The following is a 26,663-nucleotide window of genomic DNA, read 5'->3' on the forward strand; positions in this document are numbered from 1 at the left end:
TTTTGGGGAGGCAAGAATTGCATTTCAAATAGCAGCTCTTTGCTAAGAAAGCAGAATTCTAAAGGAACTGATTTGGTGTTGATGGGCAGAATGCATGCATTAGACTTGAATATAAATTGGGGATTACTTCATGACAATAATTTCTGTGTATTAATCTGTCTGGATTTTCACTTGAATCCTTCCCTTATGCAATCTTATTGTATTTGTGTGTGGCTCTTAATTCAACGAGGCAGAATACACGCCAGGTTTTCTCTCGGATGAGAACTGAAGGAGCGGTCTTGCAAAACAAAAACACCTAGGTAGTTGTTCAGATGATCTTCCCCGTTCAAGACCTCCTAATAAAAATGTTTCTGAGGAAGGGATACTAGCCTCAATGCTAGGTCCTTGTTAGAGAAGTTAAATACAATGTAATACAAAAACTAACAACCCTGCAAAATATCAGCTTCCTTAACTGTTACAAGAGATTTCATGTAGAAGTCTTAATGCAGTTTCTGAATGCCTGTGACCTGCAAGCTTAGCCTTCTCATGTCTTGCTCTCTCAAAGCTACTTGTTTGAAAAAAATCTCTGTTTAAATGAGCAAAAACTAGAGGAAAAAAATTTTGAACAGCAATGTAGTTGTACATCTGAACAGTTTATGAAAGGCTTCCTTCCCTTCCCTCCCGTAATAACTTCACATCTGGAAAGGTAAGCCATAGAGCGTACTTTTCATTATCCTCCGAAGTCTGCCCTCTTCCTGTATTTTAAGTGCTTGTAGCGTATATACTAAAAACAGATTACTGTTACAACTTAATTCTTTGTCCTGTTTTACCTCCAGCATACTTCCCAGCTACTGTCATATTAGTGTATGGCTTCTGTGTGTCCAGGTACAGTAATCGGGTGGGAAATGTAGGGATTCTCCGCAGTTCAGAGTGGTTCCTTTCCTTCAGCTCCATCCACAGCACTGAAGCTTTGAACCTGACACTGCAGAGGAACTTGCTGTCTCGTTTCTGTCTTCAGGAAATTCTTTCCATGTTGTATCACCTTAGGACCCCTATACTTCTTAAGAGCTGATATAATACAGGACTGGTGGGTTCAGCAATCTGTCTTTAGTTTGTGTTTCTGTTTAATGGTCTGTGGATTATTAAATAAAGTGTATTTCTACTAATAATTGACCTTTAACCTTCCTGTCATCTTTCATTTGTCAGAATCTGTCACTTTCCAGATCAGTTTATATACATTCACGACAGAGTCAGTTCCAATGGCTGTACTACAGCGTGCTGGCAGTACATGAAGCATAAGTTTATGATGCTTTCCATTTAATAGATCTTTTTTCTTCCATAAGCGTTTGTAACATTTTGCATTCTCTAAAGCCACTGAAACAGGTCTTCAAAGATAAGTGAGATATAAGTTCTTTTTCTGTTATAATAACCACTGGCAGTACAGTATCTAAGGGTTTTTTCCCTTGTCCAGAAATGGCATGGCCCTTATCATACGCCTGTCCTTGGTAGATTAAGGATTCTTTATTCCTTTCAATAAGGTATCTTCAGAGGGTTCTCTAACAGAAAATCTAGTCACATGCTTAAAACGTGTTGGAACTTTTTTAGTTCAAGCTGTCATTGTCAAGATCAGCTGCTTTGCCTTGACAAAGAGAACAAAAATCTGCATCTACCCAAGCAAGATCAACTCGCCTCGCTTGTCCTGGTAAGAGCAACCATGGCAGTCAAAGAATTCAAGAGATGACTGAAGCAGCGGAGGACCTCTTAAACTTCTAATTATGTATTACTCCAGCAATACCATCTTTCCCCAAGCCTAAATGTACATCTAAGGCAGGCTTCTAAAAATTCTTCTGGGGGCAACTTAAGAGCACTGGCTAAGGGAGTCATGGCTCAATGCACAAGACTTTTGTATGCTTCTTGCTTTTAGCTACTGTGGGACTTAAATTCTTAAGAATTGTGCACTAAAGGAGTTTTAATTAAAAAAACTTAATAGATTTGCAAGTGGCATTGTAAGGCTTTTCTGCCATGTTAGCTTATTGATTATTTCTCTTAGACTTGGCAGTTATGATGCTTCACTTCAGAATTGCTATTCTGATTAAACACTTCAATACCCGGATCTTTTCAATAGCAGAATTTTGTGAAATTCAGTGTCTATCACACTTTCTTGATCTGAAAACTGGATTTGTGGATTTTACAGAATCTGGTTTTAAGGGAGATGAGGCTTGCTTACTCAAATTACTTCCAAAAAGATAGCTGACAAAATTTGCTGTCAACTTCTACAGCTAGTAAAAGGTAAGAAAGGAACCTAAAAACTTGATAAATTATCATGTAATTGGATTGTACAAAAGTATGTTTTAATTTATATTCATTTGCTACTGCAAACAAAGTTAAGGTATGTCTTATGGGGAGATGAGTTACAACAAACTCATACCTTTATGGAAGCACAAATACAGAATACTGTCTATTGTCCTATTTTTATTATGTATCTTAAAATTCAACAAGCTGATGCTGAAGCTTAGTATGTGTTCTATTGTATTGCATAGCAATCAATCTCGTTGTTTACTACGATGGTTCAGAGCTAAAGAGGTCAATGAATACAGGCAGACTGGGTAGTATTACTTGGGCTGTATTTGCAGCTTTGTTCATCAACCTCCTACATATTCAGAGCTTTAGAACCTTTATTTATTGCCAGAAGTGTGTTTCTAGTAAATTTACAGGTGCCAGACGTAATCTGTAAGAAAAATTACACCATTTAATTTCATGCAGTTGCTGACAAAAGAATTTGAAAAATACACTTGTCAATTCTTCAGAAATTTCATTCATCACTTTTTCGGAAGTAGCTGTAGTCTTTGATCTGCAGTCTTACTCTCTTATCATCAGAACATAGCAAATCATTTAAATAAATGGATTTTAGTATTAGAACTGTCCAGAGTATAGAGTTGTCATGCAAAAATGGCGAAGCTCACAAAATGAAATAAATCCAGAAGGCTTTTAGCAACTGAACACAGTTGCATTTTATTCATTAGTATTTGAGGCCTTTTACAAGCCTCGTTCAGGACTTCTCTTCCTAACTACTTCCAGTGAAAGGTTTTATCTGAGTAAATTTTACTCTGTCCACAATCAGAATCTTGTTTGCATCCAGCCTTTGTATACCCTTCAACGCCCACCCCTATGTATGGCTATAATAAAACAGAGAAAATTGACTTCTCCTTCATCAAATCCAAGATCTACCAGTATTTCATAATGTTAATGGTATGTAGTAGTAATGTAGTAGACTGAGTCCGTGAATGGGTTGAATTAACTGATGCATGAACTGTGGCGGTGTGTGGTCCTTTGGTATTTTGTTTCTTACAGTATAACATAATCAATATTTATTTTCCTGTTTAGGAAGTTCGCTTAGAGAGCCCGGCTGAAGCACAGCACGGGCATTGCTCTTTCTCTGTTCTGAGAATTGGGCGTAGTTGGGTTACCGGCCGATGTGATCATGTCTGGCACACGGCAGCAACGAAAGGCCCTTGCACATAGGAATGCCTGAATATACAGGTCTTCCGACTGGCGACAGGAAGGACTGGTTGCCTCAGTTTGTGTGTATGAGACTTGAAAGATGTGTTAAGGAGCTAATTTTGATTTATTGGGAAGATAAGAACTATTTTAAGTCAAACACTATGTTGAGGCAGATATAAACAGACCTAAGATACAGACTTGCTTGTTTTTTTGAAGAATCATTCTGGTGGTTTACTTGATAATATATACAGAAGAATGGTTTCCTAATCTAATTAGTATAGAAAACTTGTCCTGATGGAGTTGGCTTCTATGTAGTTTATCTAATCAGGCCCAAAGTCATCTTTCAATTTGTGCTATTTTTTGGATTGTTATTTCTTTTTCCCCACGAGGTTGTCATTTACCATTTGTGGGCTCGTTTCCAACAGCACCCCATTAAAACTGAATTTCTGAAGTACATAATTTTCATTAGCTTTCCTAAAAGATATATTGAATAAAATTAGATTCAGTTGTATTCTTGGCTCCTCATGTCAGTAGGACTTCCTAGGGAATTAGACTGGAGCTCAGAGGTTGTATTTAAGCCTTACTTCTCAATCTAAATGTTTGGCTACTTGCTAGTCCTGTCATGCTGACGCTACCATTTACTTGTGCTTCCTAAATGACTTGGAGTAGCTTGATTGCCAAATGCATTTGGTGATTCTGTATCATGTTGATGTGAACTCTGACAACCTTCTAGCGGAGATTTAAACACAAAATGCTTCAAGTGTTGGGCAGCCTGACAGACAAAACCTGCCAAATTATAGTGAAATGTGCTCCAGATGTGGGCAGGTTTGTACCCGTAGAAGAGTTGCATGTTGGCAATTAAAAGTTTCCAAGATCTGTCCTTGGTACATTACACCAAGAATAGAGTGAGACTCTGTGAAACTGGAAATTTAGGTATCAAGTCCTGCCTTATGTGTGTTTCTTACTTGGCTTTAAGGGAAAAACCAGACTCTCTTGAAGACACAGGGTAACACTGGGATACAGTGCTCATATTTACAGGAGGTATACCAAGACATTATTTCTTGGTGTTATTAATAATGTGTGTAATGCATTTGTTCATTGGACAGACTTAAGTGTAGAGCGGAGAGGTTTGCTGTGTATTTTCAAATTTGGCATTGTATGATGGTCAGGGTGTGTAATAAGGTTTGGGGTTTTTTTAATGGTGGTTTTCAGTGTGCTTATGTGATGAGGAAAATATTTGTAATTACGTATGTAAGAAATGACTTAGTGGTTTAGACTCGTGGCTCATCTAGCACATCGTGCTGTCTCCTGCAATGGTAGAGTCCATTTCGAGAAAGCACAAGCATCTGGCCACTTCTTGTAGTAGACTCCTGTCGTAGTCACCATCTGCAGCTATTGTATTAAAGATACTCAAGGGCACATGCCTGCCTGTTCCCTTTAACATCTTTTCATGTGCCTACTGTTATGAGCTTAATTCCTTTTTGAACTTGGTGGTACACTCCTGCTTACTTCCTCTTGTGGCATTAAGTTCCAAAGGTTAACTACTTGTATATCTCTTTTAAACCAATCTGCTATTTCCACTGCATGCTCCCTTACTTGAGGGGTTGTTTGGGGATTTGGTGAATAACAGTTTTACATGCCTTACCCACCTCTTTCATAATTTTTCAAACCTCAATCATATTCCCCTTCCGCTTTCTTCTCTGCAAAGAGTTCTAGCCTTGGTCTTTCCTCATATGGTAGCAACGCTGTCCTCTTAATCAGTTGTTCTGTAAAACTTTCCACAGCACCACTATATTCCCCTTCAGATACAGGGACAAAAACTGCACGTGTGACTTACAAAGCATGGGCACACCCAGGTTTCTGTAGTGGCAGAGTAACAACCTTGGTCTGGGGCCCCTCCTGAAGTTCATGCCAGTTTTATAAGCTTTTTTGGCTGCTCTGGCACACTGATCTTGTGCTGCAGAGTGTAGACAGAAGTTTTTCTGAGCAAGGTGGTTTTCTGTACAGTAAGAACCTAGAATAAACAGATAAGGAAAGAGACTAAATGAGGCAGTAGCATTTGTACAACCTAAACCACAAAATTGTCGGTTATAGTTTTCTGGCTAAATGCATTCTGAAAGGACTATTTCAGAAAAATGTTTCTTCCTGAATTTTGCCAGGCCATTTTCTAATGCCATTGCACGCAAAGGTAATACTTTTATCTCTTCAGGCAGTTGTAATGGTAAAATAAAAAAGGCTGTTGAATAGGGATCTGATGTGAGTTGAGAGCTGACTGGTGTCTATTAATAACAGAGAGATGTCTACCTACAGGCTGAAGAGGAGGATAGGATCTTCTGCTGAAGGGTAGTTTAAGTATTGGTGGGGTTTATTTGCTCTTGCAGTGTTGGCAAATTACCTAGTTCATAGAGACAACCGTATAAAAAATTTGCAGCTGGGGACTTAGGACTTCCCTAGTACTGTGGCCCCTGGTTTTGCACGCTTCCCACAGCTGTCACAGATGGCTGTTCTTTAGCTGCTTTTTTTTCTCTTGGTGTATTTATATAGGAACTTAATGTACGTCAAGTGACACTGTCTACTAATAAAGATAAATATGGAGTCCGGCTGAGAGCAGAACCAGATCACATGGTGCTTGGGAAGCGTTTGAAAGGTGCTTTTAAGCTTGTCATGGCAGCAATCAGAGAGCTGAAGAGTGAGCAGCTGGAGCAATTCCAGGAGACAGGTATGTAGTGGTACAAACCACTAAACAATGGCAACGTTGACCAAAAAAAGATCCAAAATCCTTTGGCTCATGAGAAGAAAATCAAGCAATTGCACTTGATTTGTGTATATTAACCGAGCATTTGCAGGAACAGAGGCAAAAGTATCCTTCTGCGGGCTTAGGGAAACAAGGCCTACTTCCCTGTTGTTATCCCTATTAAATTTAATGCTAAAGTGCTATTGTAAGGCCAAAATGAAGTAGAGAGTAAGCTGTTCTGTAAGACTGAATCAGATTTGAACTGAGTATATGTACGATAGTTTTTATCCTTAAAAGCGTTGCTTCAATTCCAGATTTACAAGTGGGTGTGAATTTTCCAGCTATATCTGTTTAGTCAACTACTTAAATGTAAATTTTGATTTAGTGGAGTATACGGTTTTATTGTATTTAAAGTTTTATTCTGTTTCATTCAAATGGTACACAAACAGTTGCTGAAGCGTCTGCATTTGAGTGAGTTCTGCTGCCTGTAGAAGTGAATGTGGGATAGTTCAGTGTTTCTTACTAGTGCTTAACTGCTGTTTAACTGTATTGCAAATACGCTGCACTTCATGTATTTGAAGTCTGATACTTGTTTAAAGCTTTTTGAATTAAAAAAAAAATTTTTTTTTACTCTGATTGTAAGAGATGTTCTTCATCTGCCAATTCTGCAGGCACCATTGTTGTAGAAGGACATGAACTCCACGGGGAAGATCTTCGTCTCATGTATACCTTTGATCAGGTTGCAGGAGGATCTGCCCAGTTTGAGGCACATTCCGATGCTCAGGTATTTTATTGGTTATTTCTTCTTTTTTTTGATTAAGGGAAGAGTTCCTCTAGAAGTAATATGAAAACGGTGAGGTGAAAGCTGGGGTGGTTTTGTTTGTTCCGATAGTTCAACAAATTCCAGGAGCCTATCTTCTGAATTTTGGAGATATTGAAGTACTTTCTTCAACATGATATTTTGTAAGTGAGGAGCTCCCTAAAAATGTACCTGAGCTTGTGAGTGAGTTAATGCTAGCTTGTTTCAAGTTTGTCACCTATTCAGCTGTCTTCTGTGCATTACCTCAGGTTTTAGTTCTGCTAGATGTTACCCCAGACCAGTCCATGGTGGATGAAGGAGTTGCCCGGGAAGTGATTAATCGCATCCAGAAGCTTCGCAAAAAGGTTAGGAAGCAATGGTTTGGAACAAGACATTTTAATTTACTTTTAAGCAATCTTTGGGCAATATGCAGCAGAAACTGACCTTTTTAATTAAACACAAAGCCCTGTATCATTTACTCTTCATATATAGATTGGACATAATTGATTACAAATCATTGTTTTCATTTTGAATTCCCATATTACTAAGTAGCTCGAGTTGAACAATGAGCTTGCTATACATCATCCATAGTGAATTAACTAATTTATTTATTTTACTGAGCCCCTCTTGTTTTCTATCTTCAGCCACATAGCGGTGGTTCAGTCCCAGTTAAGCAGCTCTCAGGCCCGCCTGCCTCCTGCCCAGAATTACGTTCTGTTCCATCTTGGTTCCGGTGTGTTATGTCAGCTGGGCCGGTGAGAGCCAAGACATCTGAGCCTAGGACTGCTAATAGAAACAAACTCGTGTCGTAGCAAATTGTGGGAGGCTTTTCTGGCACCGATTTGTATACCTACATTAATGATTCCACTGTAAATTGTTCTCATCATAGATACAAATGATGCTGCCTGACCTTGATGTTAAAGCACTTTGAACCACTCTAACTTCTTTCTCTCTACAATACTAATCCAGAAAGAGCTGCACTCGCTATCTCCATTTTGTGCCAAGAAAGCATGGTCACCGTGGAGGTGGTGACAAGTCTAAAAAGCCTTTCATCTGGAGGGGACATTAAGTAATATTTAATTTGGTACAAAGAATTCTAAAGGTTTCAGAACCTGCAAGTTTAAAAAAAAATAACACACAAAACAATCCTCTGTCCCCTCATGCACATACCCATTGCAGACGTGGAATGTGGTGTTCTATGATATATGTAGGGTTTTCCTACTCGACTAACTTGGTGGCAATGTGCTAGAATTTGTATTTTTTTCAGACTTAGGCCTGAAGAAATCTTGCAAGAGTCTAAATGATGTGTAGAGAAAATTTTCATGGGACATGTTTTTGGGGAAAGATATCTGTACAATTAAGACTGCATGAATCGTTAGTATGACCGAAAAATGACAAATTTGTACCAAAATAGGTTTTTTTTTATATATATATATATATATATATATATATATATATATATATAAACTATGTAGATTTATTTCTGTGTAAAATAAAAATTGAAGGAATGTGGCCATGAAAAGAAAACTCATAAGTTACTGGATGATTTGAATTTACTTCTGTAATGACACAAGGGCATAATTTATTCTCACTTAAATGAATATCAAAATACTTAATCTTGCCTAATAATTAACATGATGCTAATGTGCATTTATTCTGTCATGCTTTCATTCCCACTCCTGTTATAAAAGTGTACATGTAATAAAAAACACAGATTCTGGATCCACAGTAACTATTACTGGCATTAGGGCAGTCATTATTTTTAGCAGATTTTAGAAGTAAAGTTTTCTTGGTGCTGCTGTTTTTTGCCTTGAAACCATTTTCTTACTGAAGCAGAATTTTGCTGTAATTCAGCTTTAAGCGTACCATTCAAATTAATTGTTCTTTTCCTGAAGTATGTGTTAGTATGTGAGATGTGACAGAACTAGTGTGAAAACTTAAGTCTGGTCACCACCTTCCAAAACAATACCAAATTGTCTTGGAGACTGTTGGGTGTTAAGAAAATGTCACTGATTGAGCAATTCTGCAATAAAGAGCCGAGGGTTTAATTTCAGGCTAACAGGGTGTGTAAATGCTAGTAAAATTCTTGTGCATCAAGAAAAGCTTTTTAACAAATTTGGTAGGCTTGCAGCTCACTAAGGGGCTGAGTTGGTAAATGAATTGGGAAGTGAGACATTTTGAGTAAGGTACGCTATTTGGTCGTTATCTCTTGAAGAAAAACTCACCATGTTTCAAGCCTCTTTCTTGCCCTTCTGACAAAAGAATTGTTTTATTCTAAATCTTTTGTGGAAACTTTTAACAAATGTCTGGTAAATATCTTTCTAAGATTTTTTTTTTTTCTTTAACTTAACAAGTATTCTTCTTTTAGTTTGTCTTTGTGAAAGTCATCTTGCTGTCACTAATCGTATATTTGGTGTATCCTACAGCGAAATCTGGTTCCTACAGATGAGATTACAGTGTACTACAGATCACATCCAGAAGGTGACTACCTGGATACTGTGATTAAGGAACATACGGATTTCATTTTTGCAACAATAAAGGCTGCACTGAAGCCTTACCCGGTGCCTACCTCAAAAGAAGTTCTCATCCAGGAAACAACGCAGGTAAGAAGGAAAAAGCATTGACTGCATAGTTCACTTTGTTACCTGCTTTTAACTGAACAAAGTGTTTCAATTACAGAAAAATTGTATGTCATTGTTTGTGGGATATAGTGGATGTTGTTTCATATTCATAATTTTCCATATTAGTCTTTTTGGTTTAAAAAAGAAAATAGTTGGGTTCTGTATGTGTAGTATTTTTGAAAATGAAGCTGCTTGGGTACCAAAATAAATATCTTAGGTAGTTGTTTGTGTAAGCTTAATACACATAGTTAGTTGTACTTGGATTAGTGCATTGTTTAGACAGCAGAAATATTGTTGCTCTGATTTCTTTAAGTTAATACGCTTTTGTATTAGAAATGTTCTCCTTCGAGGCTGAATTTTGCCTTTTGGCTTAAGACCAACTTCAGTTATTAACGTTTGAGGATGCTTGGGTTTTTTTCTCCCCTGTGTTGCTAAAGTTCAGTCTTTTGTAACAATGCAGTTTCGCAGATTGCTTATTCTTTCAGCAGCAGATTTGAACGATTTCCTTTGTTTTCTTTGATTGTTTCTTCTGACATGTTTTGAGAATACTTTTGCCATGGTTTTATTCAAACTTACTGTATTCAGAAGGCATTCCTAGCAGAATAGTGGATGAAGTATTCTTCAAGCTAAATGTCATGCTAGACCAGAAAGACAAGAACTCAGGTTATATCAAACTTAAAATTTGATTTACAGAATGGCTTGAGGGGCTGCGAATAGCTGAAAGGAAAGCGCTTATTTTATCTATCTTAATAAGAGTACGTGTAAAGGATATGTTTTATACTTATTACGCTTCTAAAGTAGTACAGATTTGAAACAAAGCTCTGTTTGGCCTTTTTCAAAACTATTAGTTTAATCTAGTGACAAACATAGGGGAAAAACACTGCATAAAAGTGGAGAATATTGTGGTTGAGAAATCGGTGAAAATATTTTGCTATTTCTTCTAAGTACGTGCTTGATTGGGATGCTGCTGATGGACAGTTTGATGTTAAGTCAACATCAAATCTGAATTAGAATGTAAAAGCAGCTGGGAAAAAAAATGTTTAGTGCTGGGAAACGCTTGTCTAAATGCCTGCCTCTGAAACTGCCTAGTACATGAGCTTTAATGTTGGTCACTGTGTCTTCCCATGAAAGCTTTCATGCCTGTGCAAGTATGGTTCCCCCCCACTATTATTTTTCTGTTTTCTAAATCTTAATTTAGCAGATTCTAGTAAAGAAAAACATTGTGGAAAGCTGAAAGATGAGTCTATTGGATTAGTTTTACATAATGCTGTCTACGTAAAGATGAAATCTTGCCCTGACAGAAGGTGCTGGTTATTATGGATATAGTTGATAGCTGTTGTCTGGATGGCAGCAGAAAACAGACATCCGTTCAGTTTTGGAAACGATGAGCTAGTATGTAAACCGGAGATAGGAGGTTTGTGGGTCAGGCTATGCGTTTGCACAAATGTCGGATTTCAGATTGGGAAAACCTAAAAAATTTTAACTGAAATAACACTATATATGACAAACGGTTCTGTGTGGCTATTGCAATTGATGACTAAGTTATAGAAACGTTATCATCTTGTAATGGTCATACAGCTGAGAGTGCCTACCCGTCAGCTTAAAATCTTGGGCGTGGAGGTTTTTTCAAACAGAACAATTAGCAGGGAGTTACTGCAAGTTTTGTGTACCAAAGCTATACAGTTTATGTATGGTAAATGGAGGCAAAGAAAAACTTTGTAAGTAAATGCAGAGTTGTTTGTTATTATTTTACTTTAAGGAGTCTCAGTCACTACAAAGTACCTCCCTAGGGAGTCAGTCTGTGGTCTTTGCCACGTGGGTTGCCTTCTGCACATTTAGATGGTTACTGTGCTTACAGACTTGATGTGCCTCTGAATTGTTAGTCACATCCTTAGACTTCAAAATAGAGGTTGCAGAGAGAAACAGATGACTGAGATTTTAGTGCAACTGTGAAGTCTTCCTTGGAAGTCTCGCTTCCTGGGACTGCAGAGATGGATTGCTTAGGGCAGATGTTTGACTCTCTACTCTGTGTTCTGCTGCAACTAGCTTGTTACGTTAAGAGCAGTGAATAAAAAGACCTGAAATGAAAAAGCCATTCTTTAGAAATCCTTTCAGTGTAGAAGTTTAGCCCTTCATGGAGAGCTGAGGATAGCTGCAGCTGTGTGCAATGAATTTGTAGTTTGGTTCATCAGACACAGCTATGGTTAGTCGTCGTCTTTAGTCATAACTGCGTTGTATTTTGTACTAGCAGTTTCAGGCATAAAGACTATGAAGATGTGAATTCAAATTGAATTGTGCATCAACTGTCTTCTGTTGGTGGGGGCAAGTTTGCATGATGTTGAATATATGTGAAGACTGGGACAAAAATGAAATGTAGTCTGTCTTTTCTACAAGTATTTTGATTACATTCAGGATCATTATTTCTGTGAAATTATCCTGGATCAATTTTTGATACAAGGCCTTAATTATGAACTCCTCTCCCAAACACTTGTGCTGTGAGACAAAAAAAAAAAATCAGCAGTTGCTCAGAAAATACTGAGATGGAAAAGCAGCTACTTGAAAAATGCATTTTTAATTGCTGGTAGAATGGATAAACACAGAATGAGAATTGCTGCTCCATAAGCGTCTTTCCCTACTTTGTAATAGGAGCTCAGTAGAGAGTGGCATGTCCAGGTTTGTCCGTTCACCCTTTGAACTGTGGCTCTTCCCAAAGACTGTCTCCAATTTTACAAAATATTGGCTTAAATGGCCACTTAGTACCAGTTGTTCATACAAGTGATTTCTGGATGATACTTGTTGAATTAAAAATGTTAATTAAGAGATCTTTTAAGGTGTGATTCTCATGAAAATTGGTGTAGGTGCAGGAGTAATTCCAGCCTGTACTTAGTTCAGGAAAAGATCCGTGCTTGGAAAAAGCATAGTCTTAAAGCTGTGGTTTAAGGCCTCTACAAAATAAGTCTGTTTCTGTAGTATTGCTGCAGATTCTCAAGTCTCTTCATCCTGTCTCGCATTTGCACAGGAAGATACATGTTCCATTTGTTGATGGAGTGCTTCAAGTTTTAATTGATTGACTAATAGCTAATGGGGAGATATTCACAAAGGCTGACTTGATATCAAGGCAGCTGCAACCCCTGGTTGTTCCCGATAGCCCCTTGGAGACAGATGAAGGCTTCTCCAGACAGCGACTGAGAGCAGGGTCCTGTCTTCAAATACTCTGAATTACCTCTGGAAGATTGTTCCTCTCAAGTATATTCACTTTTGGATTATATTTTGGGAGACTGTCATCAGCACTCATCACTTGTGAAAATTAGGCTGTTTATTCCACTCTTTTTCTTATGTGTTAAATCCTGTTAAATCTTTAATATACATTAAAGACAAATTCATATTTGAAGTGCTCTGTCTTTGAAGGAAGATGTGGCAAAAGTTGCTATTTTATTGTAAGTCATGTTTAGTATAATAAGACACGATCTTAATGTTGTTTATTTAAGGAACATATTTTGTTGTGTTTGTTTAATAAAACAATATTCAAATAATCCTAATATTCCTCTTCCTTCAGCTGAAGGGATCAGAGCTAGAAATTACGCTCGTCAGAGGTGGTTTGTGTCAGTGTGTTGGTCCAGCCTGTGCCTACGTCAACCTCAAAGTTTGTGTTAATGGGACAGAGCAAGGTAGGAATGTACTGGGTTTCGTTTGTCAGTGGTGGTGTTAAAAGGTTGTTTGGAAAACAGTGTGAATGTTGGAGCCACAAATTTGTTTGAAAGATGGTGCAAACTCTCTTCCAATAGTAGCTTTAAAGAATTCTTGAAAGTAAGTTTATTAAAAGAAAAAACATATGTTGCCCATGATGTCTTCTGATGTGGACCTGAAGGTAAGTACTCAGGTGTGCACATGAATTATTTAAATTCTGGAGAAGGGTTTGTATGTGAATATCTATGTGGAGGTGTACACACTCTATACCTGTGTGCGTGTGTACATTCACCCATGCTCAGTGTGTACTTTTAGAATTTTTAATTCTTGATATAGTACTGTAAATGTAGGTGATGCCTTTCTGTGGAGGAGATACTGCTTTTGAAAAACTGAGATACTAAGTATAGGGCTGAAAAGAATACTTAAAACTAGAGAATATAATGACTATGTCTTGGACAATGAAAAGATGAGTGCAGTGATATTGTTAAAAGTATTACAAGGTTGAGTTATATATTAAAAGGAGAGAGAACTAAATGCACTCTGGAATTTTTTTCCTACATGTGTTTACAGCTTATGTGTCAAAGTAAGAGTGCCTTGTTTAATATGGTTACAAAGCTGCTTACTGCATAATAACGAAAGTAACTATATAAGCTGGTGAACATCTCAGAGGGCACACAGTCTGTCAGTTTTTAATCAATATAATACTGGATTATAATTCAGTGACATAAAAATTTGACTGCTTTGTTAATAAAAACAAATATAACTTCCATACTCCAAATCTGAAGTACGCTTGAGTCCATTTCCCTGTTTTCTTTCCTCTTTCCCTTTCTTACTAAAAAAATTTCTGGAAGATGCGGTGTTGCCAGTTTTAAGTTAGCTTAGAAACTCACTGGAAGTAATTAGAAAAAGTCATTAGGAAATGATTGAAACTTGGATGTTGCTTCCCAACTGCATTTTAATTTCTTAATTTTGGTTTTAGATGGTGTGTTGCTGCTGGAAAATCCCAAAGGAGATAATACCTTGAACCTCACTGGACTTGTAGATGCTGTCTCCTGCATTTTTGGTCTTAAAAATTCAAAACTGACAGTTTTTAATGGAGAAACAGGTAAATGGAGTATGACAAGGAAAATTGAAAGTCTTTCTAGCAGCAACTAGGAGTTATTTACTGTATAATTATTTACTGTATAATTTTTCTATATATATACAAAATTGACAAGAAAAATGTGTAAGGAAATATTCTATCTTATAGTACTTAGCTTATGAGACTGTGTTTATAGTCACATCAAAATGTTTCCAAAAGCTGCTGCTAAATGATGCTCATCTTTTCTGTTCTCTTATTTCCATTGCAGTTCTCATCAGGACAAAATCTGATTTATTTCAGAAAGTGTTTCCATCGAGTCCAGGCTCTGCTATATATTGATGGCGAGCTGCCATCAGCTTTTGCATGCTTTTCTTTTTTTTTTCCCTGATGCCTCAGTAGGCAGGGTGAGAACTTAAATTGAATGCAAACTGCTATCTGTAGAGGAAAAAATGTTGCTTTTTCACCCTAGAGAAACTTGAGGATCTCTGCATTTCTTCTTTTTAGAAAAATCTGTCGAATATTTTTGCAGCTTGAACTTTGCCTCTGTTAAGGCATGAGAATGTAAAATATCTTCTATGGATTATACATAGACTTACAGGCTGTATCATAGTTTGGGTCATTACAAAGATAATACAGCTGAAACAGAGAAGAAAAACGTTACGAAAGATGTTGCAATTAGTGACTATGAGACTCAGCCGGCAAACTGGCATTCTCTCCCCTGAGATGAAGATGCTGTTTTATTATTACATTACGTATAATATTGCAGTACATCAGAAAAAGTTACAACTTAAAAATCAGCACACTGAGAACAAGATTACACTAATAACCAAATGCTTTAGTGAAGAAATACAGAAAGTAGAGTACTTAACAGTGGCCATGCCGTGATATGACTTCAGAGATGTTTCAACAGTAATAGTAAACCCTTTGTGTGTTCTTAGTGTTATTTACAGGCACATCTTGAAGTTCAAACTTTGTCTGTTTCCACACCATTCATATTAAGTCTAAAATGAGTGACAAAGAAATGATAAAATACTGCAAAAATGGTAACTGGGCGGCTACGGAAACTTTTGCTAGTGTGTTTTCATAGCAGTATTACTGAAGCAACGTCTAAGGGGGAGATACTTTAACTGGCTGTTGTGAAAGGCTGTTTTAGGGTGCCCACAGGACTGCTAAGGATCACCAGTTTATGTCTGCCTATGACATCAGTAGGGGAATAGGCTTACTTGTGTCCATAATGTCACTGTTACCAGGTCTATCTTTAGCTTTCTTACTTGTCTTTTCCTGAAAGTGTTTCTAGAAGAATGTTTTGGGGGTTTTCATATCTGATGTAATCCATTACCTTGCTGTGATAAAACCTCTTTCCAAGTTGTGCTCAGCTGAACGGAATAGTTCTATCATACAAAATGATTATTCTTTGCTTTCAGTTATAGGTGATTTATAGGAAATTTTGGATCCCTCAGTATCTTCCTCCAGTTTCAGTTATGGTTGAAAGGAGGAAATAGTTTTCCTTGAAATCCTTTTCCAAATAGTAGTGATATACTTCATAGCAGTGTGGTATGTGCCTACAGAGGTGGGTAGGTACTAGTACAATTCATTATCATCACAGATAATAAAAGATGACCTGCAAAAGGCCAAGAAGAGTTGGGAAACTCTCATCTCATTAAGATTATAAGCAGTCTGACTCCTTATTTGGTTTGTTTTCTGCCACTAACAGGACAGAAGGATGCAGCATAAATCTATTAATGCTGAATTCCTAAAGGAAGTGGTAAAGATGATCTAAACCTTCCCTCTTCCACAAAGGTTCTTTTCTGCTGTAGTAACAAAGGCTTTATTGCTTTCCTTTCCACATCGCTTTTGCTCTGTAGGTATCTTTGTGGGACTTCCCATCTCGGCGTGCTGATTTTAAACTTTCACTCTTTGTAAGTGGTCTGGGCAGAGCAGGTTTTTTCCCTGCCCACTTATTAACAACATGGAAATTCCATTGGAAAGATTAGGTTATCAAATTCACTTTTGTTGCAGTTTGGCAGAGATCTCAAATAAGTATTAATCAGCAGAAGATATGGCTCCCTGAGGAGTCAGGGTTGAAGGCATGTACAAAGAAAACAGCTCTTAAAGATCTTAGAGAATAGAACCGAAATTCCTGATGTTTGGTTTGGATACAATCCCTTTGCTTTATCTGCCCAGCCTTTGCACGGGTAGTGTTAGGTGAGGCCTAATGGTGATTCCAGGGCCTCTTTAGGTAAGGCAGGGGGTTGGTATCAGGCACTCTACCTGAGAGGAATTGCAAAGAAAGGTCGCGCACTCCGGACAAATTGTTGCTGAACTGTTCCCATGTGTGTTAATAAAATTGTGACCCAGTAAAACCATATTTTTGGCTCCCTATTTTCCTTCCTGTGGTTTTTAGGGCTGTCCACTTTACTTGCAGGAATCTATTATCTTGTTTTCTAATTGTAATGAAGATCTACTTAGAGTTGCGTAATGGCACAAAATCAGGCAGTTCTTGTATTAAGGCAGGCTAAAATACGTGTGGTCCCTGTTTTTCAGTGCAACATTGAAATAATAGGATAAACATTTTCTCCCCAACAGTGCATCGATGTATTTTGAGTAACTGCACAAACACTGAGCAAGGCTCTGGGTTTTGTACTGACCTTCAGAAACTGAGAATAGAATTTGTTTCTTCTTACATTGAAAAAAAAAAAATCATTTCAAGGAAAGAGGCTAGGCTCAAGTCAGATGGTAAAAACAGTTGTCTGTGACTTTCTTTTTGCTCTAGCTTGCTGAAAAGCTAAAAACTTTCAAAACTTATTGGGAATGTTTTTTGACTTGCACTCGGCTTTCATGGAAGTAGCCCATTTTAAAGAAGACCTATTGAAAAAAAATTTCAGTTTGTTTATCTTTATGGGAATAAATGAAGCTGTAAATCATGTAAGGCTTAAAAAAGGGGGGGAGAAGGGAAGGTGAGGCAAAAATCCCCCTACAAACTTCTTAGTCCATGTCTTATTTCATCTTTATGATTTTCAGATGGCTAATTTTTTTTAATTCTATTCTTAGTACTGTTTTCTGAACAAGAGTACAAAAAGATTTTTTTTAATCTTTAATTTTTAAAAGGCCATGAGGATGTAAGGTACCTAGGAGAGCATTACCACTTAAATCTCAGCTGCAGGGAGAACTGCCTTTAAAAGTGATTTTAGTATCGATGAGCACTTGTAATATCTGCTTGTTTTCAAGTGTGTGATTGAAATCATGATGATCAAAAAATGATCCACTTTTTTCTTTTTCTTGCTCTTATTAGAGGGTTATGAGGACTAACTCCATTGACAGCACTGTACATGAGCTCTTCCTTGTGAAAATGTCAGCGGTCCTGTAATGCAAAATGCTAGACTTGTTAAAAACACAAATCACCGTTACTGTAGCTCATGCCCTGTTGCCCTGCATAGATCTGCACAGATCCCGGCAACTGGGTAATGTCAGACTCAAAGTTACTTGAGCCATGTGTTTCTTGCTCTGTAAAGCACCCTGCTTGCTAGTGCTGTCTCCTACCCATGAATTGTATGTCAATGGCAAGCAATGCTGCTTTAGGGTTACGCTAGGAAAAACCGGCTGCTGACTCCCTTTCCATATGATGAAGTCTTGTTAATTCCTCTCCACTTGTTAACTTAGTTATTCTCCTGCTTTCCTGTAAGTAAAACCAAAAGCAAAGTCCCCTCCTGTGCTTGAGTATGTGCCTTGCACCTCAAACATACCAAAGAAGTGTTTGGGTAGCTGGCGGATGGCCACCATCATCGTAACATCTTCATTCTTGAAAACTGAATTTTTAGAAGCAGCAATGAAGTTTTGCCTTTTTCTTTAAAGTTTTATATATATATATATATTTGTATATAAGTTGATTTTTAAAAGATAGCATTTTAGAATCTTAGATGCAGTCTGAGGTCTTCGTCCTTCCTTAGAGCAGTCTTATAAGCCTTCCACAGTGCATCGCGCTTTGATGTTCTGTGGCAGTTGGCAAAATTTTGAGAGCTTGTAGCCGGTGATTACTTTTTACCTTTTTGGGGGGTTTGTTTTGGTTTGGTTTGGTTTTTTCCAGGTTTGTTTTTGTTTTGTTCGGTGTGGGAGTTTTTTGGGGTGGGTGGTTTTTGTTGTGGGGTGTTGGTTCCCCCCCGCCCATTTTTAAGTTTATAAACATCCCTGGAAAAAAGAGTGCCACTTCTGCCCCTTCGAAATTCATTCAGATGAACTGATGGAAAATAAGCTTTGTAAAGCTTAGGCTCCGTGACATGCAAATAGGGCTGATACGGAATGAAAACCTGTTGGAAAGAGATGACAGATGTGCCTATTCTGTATGTACAGGCAACACACAATTCTTACAAGAAATTAAATTTATTATTTCTTCCTGGATTTGGTCTTTGGAGTTCTTTTGTAGCTGCAAAAGCTTTGTAGCAGAGAGTGATGTTATTTTTCTGTATCTTTAATGTCGTGGCTCTCAGCAGCTTTTTTTACCTCTGTGATAGACAGGCTCATGTAGGTAGCACAGACTGCAGCCCTGCCTATCATTTGTATTACAGAAACCTCATTAGCTTCTCATCGGAGTGCTTTCAAGGTGCTGGTATTAATTCTAAAACCCTTTGAGACATGGGTCCTATTTTGGGTCTGATCTTCCACCATTTTCTTAATATGCATGGCTGGAGTCATCTGCTGAATCATCAGCTGTTGTTGACATTAAACACAAATATTAATGCAGAGGGCATTATTCATGAGCTAACCAGCCACTGATTTTACATTTATTGTCATCTGGAGTTTAATGAGGGAAGTGTCCTGATGTTGCATAGTAACACATACCCAGTGCTGCTTCAGCTAGGGAAGTCAGGGTACAGGCAAAGATCATGGGGTTTAATGACATAGAAATTGTTGGCTTAAGTGAAAAATTTCGTGCTTGTTTTAAGTTATTTAACTGTTTTTATTGCATAAGTAATCACATTGTATATGTATGTGCGTAAGAAATGTTATGTAGGAGCTAATTTCCACAGCAAAGTACTCTGTGTTGTTAAGAAAACAAAATATTTCTGCACGAATTCCATTTTTCAAAATGGAGAACTGCTCTTTCTTAAGGAAGGAATTGCAAAGAGGGAAACGCTTCCACAGTGGAATCAGTAGTTAGAAAGACTCGTTGTCAGGTAATCCAGTGAGAACTGGGCCTCGGCTTCCCTGTAATGGTCTGACTGGTCTCATTTTCTTTTTCAGAACTGATAAACAAAACTGACTTGCTTAGTCTCAGCGGAAAGACTCTACATGTGACAACAGGGTCAGCACCTGCTCTGATCAACTCTCCTGATGCTCTGCTCTGCCAGTATATCAACTTGCAGTTAATGAATGCAAAACCACAAGGTATGTAGGATGCTGATCTCGCCTCATTTACAGGCTGAGCTTTTTGTGATATAAGTTTTGGACACCATCGCTTACTGATGAAGATAAGTACATACATTTTCATTGGTAGATGGTGATTTTGTTTATTTTTTCCTACTATTTGCTTTCTAATAAACACAGTCTTTATATTTAGCTTTTCTCCCTCTCTTCATAAAAGAAAAAGGAGAGCCAGTTTGAGATAAGCATTTAAACACGAGCCCTTCAGCATTGTTTTCCTATTTCTGGCCATCAGCTCACCTGTGCAGCTTATTTTAAAAGGCTGAGTCTAAAACTGACCAAAAATGAAGGAGGAGCCAGCTCTTTATCAAGGCATTGTAAACAGCCTATGAAACATTTCTTAGAGCTATTTAAAAGCCAAATGAATGGTACTATTAACCTGATCTGGAGTATAGATATGTGTATGTAATTGTGTTTCAGAGCTGCTAGTCTTGTAACTTCTACTCTGAAACCTCATGTTGGAACAGCTATGTTGTTAGTAACTTGCTCTTAATCTCTGCCCTGGTACGAGTCCTTTCTGGACTGTCCATGTGGAATCTTATTGACACTACTGGGAACCTACTTGGGCCAAAAATGTGGTTTTTAACTGGGGATTCAGTCATCAGAAGGTACTTTGTGAGCTTCTGTAGTTCTTAGTGGTTTGTGTGTCCTGTTGAAATATTTCACGTGTCCCAGTCTCTAGGTTATCCTGCTGACCCATGTAAAGAATTCTGCAAAGTTTTCCTTTGTCAAGCTGTTAGTAATCACTTATACTTCCGATTCTGTAATTCATGAACTTATTTAGTGAATATCTGTAAGTAGGTTGGTATTGGTAATTACTCAGCACTGTGAGGAAATGGAGATGAAATGGAAGAAGAAATCCTAAATTTCGATTTACTAAGATAAATGAAATAATATCATTCCTCACCAGTAGTGATTCAACTGTTTATCTTGTTCAGAATGTCAGAAGGGAACGGTGGGAACTCTTCTAATGGAAAACCCTGTTGGTCAGAATGGATTAACATACCAAGGTCTTCTACACGAAACGGCAAAAGTTTTTGGGCTCAGAAGCAGGAGGCTAAAATTGTTCCTGGATGAAGCGCAAACTCAGGGTAAGCACAAACCTTCCGGTTTGCTTGTCCAAGGATACTTGGAAGTTTTTGTTGAGGAGCAGCTAATGTAACCTGAGATCTAGTTTAATTACCAAATGCACACAATTTACACATTGGTTTCTAATTTTGCCCAGTAATTCAATATTTATTTAATAAAATCCTTTCAGCACACATACACATTTAGAAATTCAAAGCTCTAATGCATTCCCTTCATGAAATGGCCAAGACAAGTTCTGTAAAAGTTTCTTCCTTTTGAAACAGAAAGGTCAGTCAGCAATGTAAATGGTAGTTACATGCTGCTGTGACTAAGCGGAGAGAGTGACTCTCCTCCTAGAAGTGCATGTGAATATTTTAAGAACCTGTTCAAATTGTTCCTGTAACATTCGTATTGTTGCAGATATTATTTTTTTCCCTTCCTTTTGGAGAATGGAAGTAGGTGGAAAAGAGTAACGGATCTATTTTAGAGTTGTGTGAGTAGGTCAGACTTAGTAGGGCACGGCAGCTGCAATTCATTCGGAATACCTGGGAAGTAGGAAGCTTTATCACGCAGTCACATATCTGAAATGTTAGTCTTCCAAAACCACAGACAGATGGTGAGGCTTAGAGACAAAAATCTCTGATTCATGAGAAAGATAAGACTGAAGATGTAGCCACCTGTAGTGCTAAAAAGTTGGACCTGAGAAAGGTTTGGGACTTCATTTGACAGGAAGAATGGATTGGAAACTACATGGTAAAAAACACCCACCAGGTACTTCTGTGTATTCAGGACAATTCAGCTCTTCAAATGAAATGATGCAAAGGGTTCTGTCTCCAGTTTATCAGAGTGGCATGGTTTACAAGCTGTTTGGGAGGGATACATGACACTTAACCTTGACTTATCACATGTTAGGTTACCTGTCCAGAAGTTAGACATCTTGTTTAAACTAGTTATCTAATCCTAGGATGGGATGAATTTCTTCAGGAGGTGCCCCTCAGCTGATGAGGGGAGGAAGAGTGTAGCTCTCTAGTGTAGCTGGCTACAACTGGGGTCACTTACCTGTCCACCTGGGGTGAAGGGATTCAAGTAGGATAGATTAGAATCAGAGCAAGTAAGGGGTGGGGGGTTTTGTTGTGGATTTTTGGTTGTTTTTTTATTTCATGTGACCTGAATTCTTGTTTATTCGGAAGCCATTTTTGTAAGTAAAATGGATCTCAAATGTTGATGAGACTTTCTAGTGATAGTTTGAGCTAATGCTAAAAATAATGTGCTGAATGGTGTTAACAAACAGAGAGAACTGGAGACTGTAGTGTTTAGAAACAGCACAAGGTGTAAGAACCAAGTATATCAACCACACGTCATTTGCATAAACAAAACATGTATTTATGCGCAAAGGCTTGCTGACTAGGAATTTAGCCATTCGGGAGCAATTGATGTTATACATATTTCTTTTTTGGTTTCTATCGTTGGCTTCTATCACAGGGCAAAAGGGATTCACAGCAGCGTATGATTTAGTTAAGATACTAAAATAACTATTGTGAAAAACTTTTGAGCTTTGGAAGAGGGAAGTAACTGACAGAACAGGAAAATGTATAGCCTTTAAGTCTCAGTTTAAGTAAGGATTTTTAAAATGCCTTTACTTAAAAGGGCAATCAGTTGAATCACTATAGCATATTTGTAGTATGAATTCTCCAGAACTATTTAAACTTTAAATAAAGTGTATAAAGTGACAATTCACCATGATGTGAAAGATCAGATTTGATAACTCTTTGAAGGTTAAAACAACTGATTTGGTCTTTTTTAGACTCAGAATTTAGAGAACTTGGTCCTGGAGGTTTATTTGTGTAGCTAACACATGCTTATGCCATATAGCTATGCTGCTGCTATCTCAGATTCAATTCTCACCATGCAGCTCTCTTAATAACATTTTTAAATCGTATAAACACTGAAATGGTTGTACTTTATCTTCAGATCTCTTTTATGATAAATAAGTGCTGCATATAAAACAAATATTTTGATGCCTCTGGAAAACATCAGGTCAATCAATGTTTATGTGTATTGTTGCAACTTTATAATCCCCTATTCATCCTTTTATCAATATATTTCGAGGTCTTACTTTCAAAACAAAAAAAGTGCGGTCTCTTGAGTAGGTTTTTTTTAATGGTTTATTCTAAAAATAAAAAATTATTTGCTGTTAACAATTTGAAACATTTGAAGAAAATAACCCATGAATTGGAAGGTTGATGCCTCTTTTATAAAAAGAAAAAAAAAATCACTTGGTGGAAAATGAGGTATCAGTTTTGAAAACATTATTTTTATAAATGTTGTCAGGTACAGGCAGTTGGGCATCTGCTGTCTATTGCACAAAAGCTTGCCAACTTTGCAGAAACAAATGTGGTTTTCACCCCCTTTGTAATATTGGAAAAACATTCTATAAATAAATGTCAGTGGTGAGCGTTGCTTATTCATGAGATTGAAACACGAGTTACAGGTAGCTGATTCAGAGACACATTCAGGATGAAGGTAATACTTTTTAATGTGCTAACTTCAAAGCCTTCCTTTGGAGGAATTGGCACAGAAAGGAGGATGTCCTTACATTTTGTTGATAATCAAGTTTCCAATTTCTAAAAGTAATTATTATGTTAAATACTGTTGAAAATAGTAGCTTCGTGTAGTTCCTCATTTTTCAGGATTTTAAAAATAAGTAATTAAAAAAAGACTTTGAGACCAAGTTCGTAGTTTGTTTGGCTGTTTCTGCAGACCAAAATAGCTTTTTTACATACTGATGTAACATTTTCCTGGGGAGGGAAGGAAGGTTAATGAGGGAATAAAGCCCTAATTGCTGAATTGGATTATACCTCCACTCTTTTAGCTCTGTGGATGGGTATTCAGCTGCTTAGAGCAGAGCACTACACTGGAAGAGAACTCCTTAAAAACAGTACCATCATGATCCATAAGGGCTTCTTAATTCTTTAATTAATAGATGGCTTTTAAACTTTGATGCAGAGTATATCTGCTCAGTCTAAAAATGAAATATTGTTCAAAGAAAGATGGGAGCCTTAATGTTAGAAGAAGCTTGCATGCTGTTACATGGAAACAAAACTCCTTGCTGCCATTTCTAGGATCAGTTTTCACTTGGACATCATGTTACTGAAAACTAAACTGCTTTTACATTATCTCCATGGATGCCCTTTGTCACAGACTTGCCTCCCCGCACCACACACACACCGCTTTGGTCTCTCGCAGCTGGAGGTGAGCCCACGTTAGAGCAGCGTGAATATCAGACGTCAGTTCTGTGATACAGTGCAGAACACTACAAAATTGTTTCTACTGAAAAAACACCCAGCCATTCTGAATGTTATTAATCTGTCATTTGTGCTAACTCTAGTGCCAAAATTTAAAATTATCTTTTATTTGCTTGTGTTGTCTGTAGGGATTCTAGTGTGCAGAGTAACACTGTAACCCCCGATATTCTTTTGCTTTGGTTTCAGTGTATGTATTTGTGGTTACCACTTTGAAGTTTCTTAGTAGAGAGGCCTCTGGTATATTTCTTATCCAGATGACTTTTGTTCCAAAGCTGTACCTCCCAGTATTCAAAACAATCTGCTCTGTTATTGGGGTAGCTTGCTACAGCTGACGGGCGCTGGGAAACATTGAGCTGGCAAGCATCTAACTTCTTGGGAAAAATGCTCTGTAAGGTGGTGAGAATAGTGAAGGAGACTTCCAGTTCCTACGACCTCTGCAGGTGACTTTTTCTGTAGCCACAAAGTGCGATTGCTCCGTGTTTGTGTTTCATAAATAATTATACACCCTGAATCGGCCTGTTGGAAATATGCTATATCCTTAAAAGAGGTTTGTTGGTGAGACTTTATCCTATTACTGTTATAAACTGTGTGCATACAGCTATGAAAAGACTTAAGGAATTGATCTGGTATGGTATGAAATTCTTTAGGCATACTCGACAAGATTGCAACATTAGTTTTTCAGCAGATGCTACTACAATCCTTGCTTTACGTATAAAACTCAAGTTAATGTATGCATGTTCTTATTCTGGTACTCCTTCACACGTACGTTGTTCTATATTCTGTCAGAGGTGGGATACTAGAGGAGATGGATCATCTGTATGGCCATTCTTACATAATGTTTATAAGGGACTCTGGTTTTCAGTGCATTATGTTGTATTGTTAATGTTGACTTCATATCATTGCACTATAAAATAATTTTCTGAACTAGATATTACTCTGTGTGGATGCGAAGCTGGGCGCTCTGGGCTGACATGGGCTTTCAAAAAATTCTACTTTGTAACCTAGAACAGTATGTTCAGCTCCTGCAGTGGCAATCCTGACGTGTGGTGACCCTTCCTTTAATGCACCGTGCTTTAACAGGAGGGAATTTTGAGCTGAGCAGTTCCTGTCCTAGTCCCATTTTGATTGAACCAGCAGAACTGTCTGAAGAAAGAAAGAAAGAAAAAAAAAGTGTTCATAGTTTTACCTGTAAGCAAGAGCACTGACTGTGTTCTGTTTCTCTCTTGTTTTTTTGGTTCAGAGATCAGAAAGGACATCTCCATGAAGAACTTGAACATGAAGACTGTGTATGTTCGTGTTATACCCACCACAGCTGAATGTTGAGGATTCCATTTTTATGAATAAGACCGTGTAGACTTTTTTCCACAAAAAATGAAGTCGAATTAAATTAGTATGCTTTTAGATTAACATCCAAGTTGTGTATGGTACTTTTAACATCTCAAATTGCACACAGGATGTTTTCTACCAGTGCATGTCTAATATGCTGCTCTTTTGGTTTCAAATACAATGTATTTTCATTATGTTATCTTATGATACTGTAAAAGCTGTTCAGAAAAATGTCAAATTCCTTAACCTTAGATATCTATGCAGTAATTTGCCTGAAAGAAGTGGGACTAGTACCTCAGTGATGCTCTTCTCTGCCTGTCCTTTATGCAGAGGGCATCTTTGATTTTCTAAACCATGGGTTACCTACAAGGCTCTATGATACATATACCATGTTACAATAGCTTTGAAACTTATTTAAGGGTTACCTGGATTTGTTCATTCATACTAGCTGGATTTTCATGAAGTGTGTGGCTGTTGATTTAAAATATTCCCCAATTTCAGCACTTGGAACAATAAATTTGCTTCATCTCCAAACTCTTGTTTCCCTGAGTTCAGACTGCTTTGCTTCCTTACATTTTCTAAAGAAGACAACACTTAGCACACTGTATAGATCAGGAAAACCTAGCAAAACTTGAAATCTGAAAATGTCCATACTGAATGCCAGTGACTGGTTGGATTGTGATCCTGACAGGTTTGGGGGATTTTGTTTGGTTAGGGTTTTTGGGGAGGAGGGTTGTTCGCTTTGGTTTCAGATTTAAAAGCAGTTTTAGATTGAAATTAGTGTTGGTTTTTTAGTTTTTATAATAGTCAATATTAACTTGCCAAATGTTTTAGCATTAACTTGTGTATCTGTAGGCAAGTGAAATAACAGGCAACCTTTTTTCAGTTTGAGGATGTTTTTTGACTAGTTAACTTAAACTAGAAACTTAAGCACACTTAAGTTTCACTGCATTTCAATAGTGTTGTTAATCAGTGTTGAAACTTGCTATTGTACAGCGTACTGAACTTGAGAAGGTGTACGTGCGTGCAGCTGCCTTCGCTGCTGTGCCTTTATTAGCTTCCTGAGAACAAGATTACGTACACTGCGAACAAGAGTATTAACAGAGGGTAACATTAGTAAGAATAACAGTCTTGCTTAGCATGT

The 26,663-nt window shown here is 37.6% G+C and overlaps 1 protein-coding gene across 2 annotated transcripts in view; it reads left to right on the forward strand.

Moving 5' to 3' along the window:
• Positions 1–26,054, forward strand: part of IARS1 (isoleucyl-tRNA synthetase 1) — a 110,443-nt gene extending 84,389 nt beyond the window's left edge. Inside the window, exons 27-35 of one of the 2 annotated variants that reach the window (XM_050904485.1) lie at positions 6,025–6,199; positions 6,886–6,998; positions 7,283–7,378; positions 9,440–9,616; positions 13,191–13,302; positions 14,301–14,426; positions 19,641–19,784; positions 20,759–20,911; positions 25,434–26,054. In XM_050904485.1, the coding sequence (XP_050760442.1) occupies positions 6,025–6,199; positions 6,886–6,998; positions 7,283–7,378; positions 9,440–9,616; positions 13,191–13,302; positions 14,301–14,426; positions 19,641–19,784; positions 20,759–20,911; positions 25,434–25,516 (1,179 nt within the window). In that variant the 3' untranslated portion in view covers positions 25,517–26,054. Of the gene's footprint in view, positions 1–6,024; positions 6,200–6,885; positions 6,999–7,277; positions 7,379–9,439; positions 9,617–13,190; positions 13,303–14,300; positions 14,427–19,640; positions 19,785–20,758; positions 20,912–25,433 lie in introns of both variants that reach the window. The other variant, XM_050904484.1, reaches the window with a different exon arrangement.
• Positions 26,055–26,663: the final 609 nt, after the last annotated feature.

Source organism: Gymnogyps californianus, chromosome 13 (genome assembly GCF_018139145.2).
Source record: "Gymnogyps californianus isolate 813 chromosome 13, ASM1813914v2, whole genome shotgun sequence".
Lineage (NCBI taxonomy): Eukaryota > Metazoa > Chordata > Aves > Accipitriformes > Cathartidae > Gymnogyps > Gymnogyps californianus.